Genomic DNA, 10,530 nt, shown 5'->3' on the forward strand with positions numbered 1-10,530 from the left:
GTGGGTTACCCTTTGGAGGATCGGTGTGTAGTCTTTCGGTCGAGTGGCCAGCTTCCACACTGTGGGGAGTCTCTGAAGGGGGAAGGGATTTTTGTAAACTGTGCAGGCAACGCAGGCGTAGTGCGGGGGCCTGCTGTTGGCCTTGCCCTGCCCCTTGCACCTCCCCCTGTTGTTGAGCTGTCTAAAACACAGCTACTCTTTCTCTGCCCTTTTGCTGGGGGCATCTGCAGCTGTAACAATGTTGGGCCACAATAAAGGTAACCAGAACGTACTGCTGGGCTCAGGCTCTCATTGAAAGCTCCAAGTGGTTTTTGTTTTAAAGCTGCTCATTTCTTGCAGCCTCCTGCACTAAGTTTCCAAAGTCGTGTATCAGATGGAGCAGTGAATGAGTAGCTGGTTTCGTTAGAAATTATAAACTTTTCAGGAGTGCAGGCACTGCGTCATTTCATCAGCAGTTTACTGGCAGCACCGGGAGGTATGGGCTGTGTTCATTAGAAAGGAGGTGGAGGTGCTGCTGTTGGACTAGGTGGGACAAGGTTGAAAAATCACAACAGTGGGTTATAGTCCAACAGATTTATTTGGAAGCACTAGCTTTCGGTGCGCTGCTCCTTCATCGGGTAGCTGTAGAGCAGGATCATAAGACGCAGAGTTAAGAGCAAAAGGTCACAGTGTCATGCAACTGATATGATATATTGACAAATGTAGATTGATGTTAAACATTCAGCACACTTACCTTAATTGTTCACACCATTGAATAAAGGAGTTGGGACATCATGTTGAAGGTGTACAGGATGTTGGTGAAGTCACTTGTAGAGTACTGAGAAGGCTTCTGGTGGCCCTGTAATAGGAAGAATACTATTACAGAGAGTTCAGTAAAGATTTACCAGGATGTTGCCAGGACTGGAGGGTTTGAGTTATAAGGAGAAGCTGAGACTGTCTTCACTGGAGCACAGGAGGTTGAGGGGTGACCTCATTGAGATTGATATGATCATGAGGGTTCTAAGTAACATGAACATCAAATAGCGAGGAGCCTGCACGGTTATGTCAAGTGAGTGGGGGAGAAATTGTGGCATTTGGACACTTTAAATCCATCAAAAACAGCATCTCCATAGAGCATACTGTGCATGTCAGGTGAGGTGCCAGAAGACTGGAGGTTGGCTAACGTGGTGCCACTGTTTAAGAAGGGTGGTAAGGACAAGCCAGGGAACTATAGATCAGTGTGCCTGACATCAGTGGTGGGCACATTGTTGGAGGGAATCCTGAGGGACAGGATGCTACCTTCATCTAGGTGGATGGGCTGGGACTTTATCACTGGAGCATTGGAAGTGGAGATGTGACCTTATCAACGTTTATAAAATCATGAGGGGAGAGATGAGGTGAACAAAGGGTGTCCTTCCCCTAGGGTTGGGGTTTCAAGATTAGGGAGCAAATTTTTACGGTGACAGGAGAAGGATTTTAAAAAGACTTCAAGGGCACAATTTTTTTTTTTACACACAGAGTAGTTCACGTGAGGACTAAATGTCTAGAGGATGTGGTGGATGCAGGTACAGTAACGTCATGAATAGGAAAGGTTTGGAGGGATATGGGCCAAAACACTGTCAGGTGGGACTGGTTTAGTTTGAGAACACAGTCAGCATTGACTAGTTGTACTAAAGGGTCTGTTTCTGTGTTGTCTAACTCTGGAACTGTCTTAAAACTGGATACTGGTCTTACAACCATTTTTTTGCCTTCCCCCCCCCCCCCAAGCATCCACATAAAAATCACATGAACTCAGCCTTGAATATATTCTATGACCTCCTAACTGCTGGAAGACATTCCCACTTCTGAACTTAATTCCTCTTGCTAATATGCCACTTGCCATGCTCATTGCCTGCTGCACCTGTCTGACAACTGGCACAGAAGGACGCTGATGCCCCTCTGAACATCCACGCATCATTCCTGATGAAGAGCTTGTGCCTCAAACGACGACTGTCCTACTGCTCGATCCACTGTGCTTTGCGAGTTGTGGTCTTCTCTACGTCAGGAAGACCGAGCGTAAACTTGGGGAATGGTTTGCCGAGCATCACAGCCGGGTCCGCAGAGGCTTTGCGGACTTCCCAGTCTCCACCCATTTTAATGCCCCTTCCCACTCCCCTTCTGACAAATTGGAGGAACAAAACCTCATCTTGTCTGAGCAGTCCACAGCCCGGAGGACTCGACACGGAGTTCTCCAATTTCAAATAATCTCCCATCCCATCCCCCAACTCACTTCCCAGCCCTTTCCACTCTTCCCTGCCAACTGGATTCCTTCCTCCCATTCACCAACCAGGTTATGGGGATAAGGCAGGAACAGGATACTGATTGAGGATGATCAGCCACGATCATAATGAATGGTGGTGCTGGCTCAAAGGGCAGAAGAGCTGACTCCTGCACCTATTGTCTATTGTACCTTCTACCTGTCTCCACCTATCCTCACTTCATCCCCCTGCCCCCAGCACACCCTTGTTCCACAGCTCTCCCTATACCCACCCCCAATCCTGAACAAGGGTTCCACCAGATACCTCAACTCTTCCACCTCCTGATACTGCCTGGCTTGCTGCATTCTTCCAGTCTCCTGCCTGTCTATTTTGTCAATTGAGACAAAGGCTTGGACTAATTTTTCCAGAGTCTGTCTGTCCCCTCACTGGATTCACTCCCATTCCTTTCAGTTGCTCCAAGTCAACAATTGAACCCCAGAATGAAACGTAAATGGAAAAGGGGGTGAGAAAAGAGAATGCGGTACACACAGATGTTGGACAGAGGAAGGAAGCTGCAGTCTGAGTGAAGCTCAATCTTCATTGAGAGAGGGGAGGGGCAGGAACTTCAGAACCTCATGGCCCAACTTCCGCGTTCACCAATAGGGGAGCTCCGAATGGCAGGAGGACAAGTCTCCTTCTGGTCCTCCAGTGAGCCTTTTTGTCCATCAAAAGTAGGTTTCGCCCCTTTTCTGCTGACAGCGAGGAACACGCCCAATGTTTTGGTGACACTGGCAAACATGTGCCCTGCTTGTTGACACCAAGGAGTGTACACAATATGCTCTGTAGCAATGCTGGTGTTATTGACAGATTTTCAGTTTCCAAATGCCTATCGGAGATCAAAAAGGGCAGAGCGATATTTTTTCCCCCATGTGGCTCAATATTTGATTGCTTTTGCATTTGTTTGGCTGCTCAATGTTTTTAAGTTTTTCCTCCGTGTTGGGGTGACCTTCACAACTAGAGGACATAGGTTTAGGGTGAGGCCACAAAGATATAAAAGATACCTGAAGGGCAATGTTTCCCTGCAGAGGGTGGTGTGTGTATGGAATGAGCTGCCAGAGGAAGTGGTGGAGGCCGGTATAATTACAGCCTTTAAAAAGTATCTGGATGGGGATATGAATAGGAATGGTGTAGAGGGATATAGTGCTGGCAATGGGACTAGATTAATGTAGGATATCTGGTTGACGTGCACAGGTTGGACTGAGGGGATCTGTTTCCGTGCTGAAAATCTCTACGACTCTAAATAATAAAAAGTCAACTTTTCCAATGAACATATCCATGTTAACAAGGCTTAGTGCACAACCTGCTTTACTAACCATTCTCAACAGGTCCTGCCCCTTCAATGACTGAGGAACATATACATGCTGGTGCATAGTATCCTTCATTAGTATTTACACACTACCCTCAGCAATTGCACAAGTAACAGTGAGGGGTAAACAGCACAAGGATTAAAAAACAGTGAGGGGTAAACAGCACAAGCGCCAGTAAAAGCAGATGGAAAGTGAGTGTAAAATGTGACTATGACAGGACAGGCCCCACATTCCTTCCCCTCCGTCCCCCCCACAACCTGCCTCACCTTTCACCTCCCGGGCCCAGTACCTTCCAGGTGGCCCCATAGTTGACACAGGGGCCGCCCCACGACCAGTAGAACTCCACCACCCAGGCGGCCGACCAGTTCCCAAACAGGCCCTTAACCCCATCCGCCTCCAGAATGGTCACCGGCTCCTGCCTGCTGTACAGCCGGCCGGTGTGGCCGTGACACAGCAGCTGCACCAGGAAGGCGGCGGTGACCAGTGACGGGGGTCTGCCCCGGGCCGCACGGCGCCATTTTCCTAACGGCCGCCGCTTCCCCGCTCGAGCGACTTCTCCTCCCAACCGCCTTCGCCCCCGCGTGACGTCTGCACGGGGGGATGGGCGGGGCCGGGGGAGCCTCACCGTCACCAAGCAACAGCCACCTCGCGCTACAACTGCTCATTCACAAAAACAAACTCTCCTGTCTCGCTCTGCAGCTGCAGGGGGGACACTGCCACGTTTCGAGGAGCCCTGTCTACATTGGGAAAGCTCACGGCTCCATTTAAACAGATATTCCGACATCTAATACAACGATGTTAACTTTCAACTACTTTCAGGGAACATGTATTTTGCTCTGAGTAAGTCTATTGAGTTTAACTGCAGCATGGCTGTAGTTTTAAACTTGTTTGCTTTCCTGAACAGCTAGGTTTAAATGTTTTATTCGTTAGAAGAACCAAAATTAGTGATAGTTCACATATCCACCCTGAAATGGGGTGGGTAACTGGATTGAGTGGGTAGGCGCCATACTAAGTTTAACTTTGGGGACAGCCTTTGAGCTGCATATGAACAAACTGCTGACATGTTGCACTTATCGACTGCTAAATATCGGCTCTTGTTATGTTAACACTTCGCCTTCTGATTGGATATTGCAAAGGTTCACCTCCCGCCCACACCCCGCCAGCACCCTTCCCAAGGGTCAGACCCTCCCTCTCTCCAGGCACAGTCTGAATAATTGACGAAGCAAAATTCACTGTCAAATCCCATCAACATGGAAGATCCCAGCCCACCCTACCTCCCACTCTGTACCCAACCCATCCAAAAACCACAAAACATCATCTCATCTTTAAAAAACAAAAGAAAAACTGGACCGCATCAAAACGTTCAACAACGGTCAACGCTATGACTGTTACACAACACTTTACGGAGCTACATTTCAACTTGAGTTCGTTTGCACTCCCTCATGAGAGTTCACATTAAAAGCTCATTGTACCAAATCAACGGCATGCCACAGCTCTCTGGAATTCAGCGGAATTCTTCCTGGTATCCCTCATGTTTTCTGGTTTTTTTGAGAAAGGAGACCCTCCCGTTAGCTTCGCCTTCAGATCTCCTTGGCTACGCCCAAAGTTTCAGCTGATCAGTTCAAGCACAGGGTCGCAGCCTTTTCTTGCTAAGCTCAGCTGGCTTAAACGTTAGCAACGCCTCTGGTTCCCGTTGGGATTTACGCTCCCGAGCGCAGACCTGGCCCGCAGCCTCTAGTCCCACAGTTCCTGCTGACTGCAAACTGCCCTTCTGTCAGCAAAAATACAAACACGACAGGGACAGTGTTCATTTCGCTATTCTCAATGTCAACTCTGACCCCACGAAAGGTTCTCTTTTCAGGGGCGGGCATGTCAATTGCCGACTTGGGGTTTGGTGAAATGTCTCAACAAGTGTTTTGGTTTGTCTATATTTACAAGAATTCTAACCCCAACTAGACATTTACATGTAAAATCTAAGAATTATGCAACATGACACATGAAAGCATGATGAGGAGCATCTCCTGTGTCCTCTCTCAGCTCAGAAAAGACTTAAACCCCGCTCCCCCCTGTAACATTCCTCCAGGTGACAAAACGAACTTAACGCAGGCTGATTATAAGGGGTTGCTCAGTGGTCACAGCGCCAAGGGACCCGGGATCAATTCCAGCCTCAGGGGTGACTGTCCGTGTGGAGTTTGCACATTTCCAGCCTGCGCCTGCGAGGGTTTTCTCCGGGTGCTCCGGCTTCCTCCCACAATCCAAAGATGCGTAGGTGAGGGTGAATTGGCTATGCTAAATTACCCATAGTACTGTTAGGATGGAATTTTCCTTGCATGTTCGTTTTAGGAGGAGAGACAACAGACGCTCAATTGTTTGGCACAAACAGGCTTTATTGCAGAATCGTAGCTGATACAGTGAATCACCATGCATTCACTGGAGAAGGCGCGTTCTGCCTTCCCCTCCCAAATCTGCTCCTGATATACTCTTTGCTAAGCAGAGCTTCGCGGAGCTACTAAGCATTGCCTTATTAGGACATTTCGCGTTTGCTAGGCGTTTCCTGTTATTGAGCTCATTTGGGCGTTGGCAGCTGAGCTGGCCACGTAAGCAACAGTTTCAATTTCCCAAGCAGCAGCTACAGCTACAGTTTCGATTCCCCAAACAGCAGCTATAGCTCCACCCTCCCTTGACCTATTTTATCCTAACAGTACCCAGGGATATGTAGGATTGGGTAATTTAGCATGGCCAATCCACCCATGGTGTAGGATTGGCCAGGCTAAATTGTCCTATAGTATCCAGGGATGTGCAGGTTTGGGTGGATTGGTCAGGCTAAATTACCCATAGTGCCCAGGGATGTGTAGGCTAGGTGGGTTAGCCAATGGGAATTGCAGGGTTACAGGCAGAGGTCTGGGTGAGGTGTGCGTTGGATGGGCTGAAGGGCCTACTCCTACACTGCAGGGGTTCTAAGCGTGAGATGAGGTGCTTGACGGAAATGATGGGGAAGAGGCAGTGAAAACACAACGAGACCGTTTGAAAGTGGGAGCATGACAGGAGGGGGTGGGTAAATGGGATGTGGTGAGGGAGGGGGCTTAGGAGAGAAAGAGACACAGAAAGAGAGGGTCACACACAGATACAACTGGTGAAAGTGGGGAAGATTGTGACAGGTTCAGATAAGGTGGAGGAAGAAAAGCTGTTCCCCATTCACTGATAATGACAAGGTCAGGGGCGGCCTGAAGTTCAGGGGTTTGAGCAGGAGAGAGAGAGGGGGAAAACAGAGGAAAAACAGGTTTACCCAGCAAGCAGCAATACGCTGGAATCCGCTGTCACCTCAGAGAGACAGACAGACGCAGAGGCAGATGCAGAGAGAGAGACACAGAGAGACAGAGAGCCAGAGACAGAGCCAGAGAGACAGAGACAGAGATGGGGAGGTAATCAGATGAAAGGCCTCCCTGTGCTGTGAGATCCAAAAGGAGCATGCGAGCAGCTGCCCCAGTGTTTCTGGTGGTCTGAGGCATCTCCCCCTCGCCCCATTACCGGTACCGCTCTCCCGTCCCATTGGCACCTTCCCGGTGAACGGCCCACTCTCCCAATACACTCAAGCTGCCCCCCCCCCCCGGGGGCTGGAAGAGGACGGAACAGCCCGTTCCGGAGCGGGGCTCGGGAACGCTGCCCATGTCCGCGACGTCCTTTCCGAGAAAGGAAACAAAAAGGACAACAGACAGGGGACCACCCACATCAACGGGAATGACAACATTTCACCCTCAGACAAGGCTTTGTCAAGAGATGTACAGCACGGAAACAGACCCTTCGGTCTAACCCGTCCGTACCAACCAAATATCCCAACCCAAACTAGTCCCACCTGCCAGCACCCGGCCCATATCCCTCCAAACCCTTCCTATTCATATACCCATCCAAATGCCTCTTGAATGTTGCAATTGTACCAGCCTCCACCACATCCTCTGGCAGCTCATTCCGTACACACACCACCTTCTGTATGAAAACGTTGCCCTGTAGGTCTCTTTTATATCGTCCCCTCTCACCCTAAACCTATGCCCTCTAGTTCTGGATTCCCCAACCCCAGGGAAAAGACTTTGCCTATTTATCCTATCCATGCCGGTCATAATTTTGTAAACCTCTATAAGGTCATCCCTCAGCCTCCGACGCTCCCGGGAAAACAGCCCCAGCCTGTTCAGCCTCTCCCTGTAGCTCAGATCCTCCAACCCTGGCAACATCCTTGTAAATCTTTTCTGAACCATTCCAAGTTTCGCAACAGCGGGGAGACCCAGAAATGGAAAAGACTGAAGGGGGAAGTCAGCGGTAAATCTTTTGAAGAGGTTACAAAGGAGAGACCTCTGTCTGCAGCGGGAATGACCCCCACAGTAGCAGGTCGAGGTGGACGGCATTTAAGGAGAAGCTGGATACAGACGTCAGGGAGAAAGGAACTGAAGGGAATGTTGCTGTAAGGGAAATCAAATGTGAGCGAGTGAAGGGGAGGTGCGTAGAGGCTCACATGGGTCAGAAATACTGAGAGAGACCAGTTGAGCTGAAGGACCTGACTGGAGACTCAATGGGACAGAGAGTGAAATCTTGGATCCACCTGCAAGAGAAGGAGAAACACGTGATTTACCTTCCAGGATTAAGCAAGTCCCGCAGATTCTGCAGATCACTTTATTGGTCAGAGCACTGAGTATAGGGGTTGGGGTCTGGACAGGACGTTGGTTAGGCCACTTTTGGAATACACAGGAACCTCGATTATCCAAAGGACACATGCAGGGTGTATTTCAGTCGCTTGACGATTAGATCCCTTACAGTGTGGAAACAGGCCCAACCAGTCCACACTGACCCTCCAAAGAGTAACCCACCCAGACCCATTTCCCTCTGACTAATGTACCTAACACGACGGGCAATTTAGCATGGCCAATTCACCCTGACCTGCACATCTTTGGACTGTGGGACGGAACCGGAGCACTAGGAGGAAACCCACGCAGACGCGGGGAGAATGTGCAAACTCCACACAGTCTGTCGCTTGAGGCAGGAATGAAACCCGGGTCCCTGGTACTGTGAGGTAGCAGCGCTAACCACTGAGCCACCGTGCTGGTTCATCTAATTCTGGATAATCGAAGTTCCTCTGTATTATGTGCACTTCTGGTCTATCGGAAGGATGTTCCCCCGTGTGGACCCGCTGGTGGATCTGGAGGCCGGACGAGTGGGGGAAGCCCTTGCCGCAGACCAGGCAGGTGAAGGCCCCCTCGCCGGTGTGGACCTGCTGGTGCCGCAGCAGGTTGGACGACTGGGTGAAGCCCTTGCCGCAGACGGAGCAGGTGAAGGGCCGCTCCCCGGTGTGGACCCGCTGGTGCCGCAGCAGGGTGGACGAGCGAGTGAAGCCCTTGCCGCACAACGAGCAGGTGAAGGGCCGCTCCCCGGTGTGGACCTGCTGGTGGACCAGCAGGGTGGACGACTGGGTGAAGCCCTTGCCGCAGACGAAGCAGGTGAAGACCCCCTCGCCGGTGTGGACCTGCTGGTGCCGCAGCAGGTGGGACGACTGGGTGAAGCCCTTGCCGCAGACGGAGCAGGTGAAGGGCCGCTCCCCGGTGTGGACTAGCCAGTGCTTGAGCAGGTGGGACGAGTGAGAGAAGCCCTTGCCGCAGTCGGAGCAGGTGAAGGGCCGCTCCCCGGTGTGGACCCGCCAGTGCTTGAGCAGGTGGGACGAGTGAGAGAAGCCCTTGCCGCACACCGAGCAGGTGAACGGCCTCTCCCCGGTGTGGAGCCGCTGGTGGGTCAGCAGGTGGGACGAGTGAGAGAAGCCCTTGCCGCAGACGGAGCAGCTGAACGGCCTCTCCTCGGTGTGGACCCATTGGTGCGAGAACAGGTTGGACGACTTGGTGAAGCCCTTGCCACAGACGGAACAGGTGAAGGGCCGCTCTCCGGTGTGGACACGCTGGTGGGACAGCAGGTGGGACGAGTCAGAGAAGACCTTGCCGCAGACGGAGCAGGTGAAGGGCCTCTCCCCGGTGTGGACCCGCTGGTGGGTCAGTAGGTGGGACGACTGGGTGAAGCCCTTGCCGCAAACGGAGCAGGTGAAGGGCCGCTCCCCAGTGTGGACACGGCGGTGGATCTCCAGCACGGAGGGGGAGCGGAATCCTTTCCCGCAATCCCCACACTTCCACGGTTTCTCCATGGCGCGCGGAATGCCTCCTGAGACTTCCTTTCCCCACAGTGGGCAAACTGGCTCAGGCACGTGCCCCTGTGGTTCAGGTAAAGATGATACTTTAAGAGCCTACTGAAGCAGACAAAAACGTTCAAAGAATTTTCCCCTTCTGGACTGAAAGAGGGACGTCTCTCCTGTCCCACGAATCAAGGGGCTCTGTCAGACCTTCACATGGTACTCAGTTGGGAAGCTCTACCTGCAAAGCTGCTCTTCTCATATCCTGTGAAAAGGGGATTACCAAAGTCATTGCTGCCTGCACATGACAGGAATTCAGAACAGATCATTCTAGTTTCTGTAGAACTTCCCTAAAACAATCAAGTTACAATATGCAGATGCCAGTGTTGGGCTGGGGTGTACAAAGTTAAAAAAAAATCACACATCACCAGATTGTAGTCCATTAGATTTGTTTAGAAGTTCGAGCTTTCAGAGCTCTGCACCTTCATCAGGTAGCTAGTAAAACCTCCAGGCGAAAAAGACAGCAGATGCTGGAGATCAGAGTGGTGCTGGAAAAGCTCAGCAGGTCAGGCAGCATCCGAGGAGCAGGAACAAAAAAAAATCAACGTTTCGGGCAAAAGCCCTTCATCAGGAATGAGGAAAGAATGAGGACACTTTCCTCATTCCTGAAGAAGGGCTCATGCCCGAAACGTCGAATCTCCTGTTCCTTGGATGCTGCCTGACCTGCTGAGCTTTTCTAGCAACACATTTTCAGTTCTGATCTCCAGCATCTGCAGACCTCATTTTCTCC

At 51.0% G+C, this 10,530-nt stretch overlaps 2 protein-coding genes across 3 annotated transcripts in view; both read right to left on the minus strand.

Moving 5' to 3' along the window:
• Positions 1–558: 558 nt before the first annotated feature.
• LOC132808144 (zinc finger protein 850-like) overlaps positions 559–10,530 on the minus strand; it is a 131,059-nt gene continuing 121,087 nt past the window's right edge. Inside the window, exons 1-3 of one of the 2 annotated variants that reach the window (XR_009642031.1) lie at positions 2,766–3,030; positions 734–838; positions 559–621 (exon numbers count right to left, since the gene is read on the minus strand). The gene's annotated coding sequence lies outside the window, so the exon portion shown is untranslated. Of the gene's footprint in view, positions 622–733; positions 839–2,765; positions 3,031–10,530 lie in introns of those variants that run through there. The other variant, XR_009642030.1, reaches the window with a different exon arrangement.
• The window catches only part of LOC132808143 (gastrula zinc finger protein XlCGF57.1-like), a 63,285-nt gene continuing 58,678 nt past the window's right edge, over positions 5,924–10,530 (minus strand). The window contains exon 4 of the mRNA XM_060822020.1: positions 5,924–9,692. Coding sequence (XP_060678003.1) covers positions 8,652–9,692 — 1,041 coding nt within the window. The 3' untranslated portion in view covers positions 5,924–8,651. The remainder of the gene's footprint in view (positions 9,693–10,530) is intronic.

This window comes from Hemiscyllium ocellatum (assembly GCF_020745735.1).
Source record: "Hemiscyllium ocellatum isolate sHemOce1 chromosome 27 unlocalized genomic scaffold, sHemOce1.pat.X.cur. SUPER_27_unloc_33, whole genome shotgun sequence".
Classification (NCBI taxonomy): Eukaryota; Metazoa; Chordata; class Chondrichthyes; order Orectolobiformes; family Hemiscylliidae; genus Hemiscyllium; species Hemiscyllium ocellatum.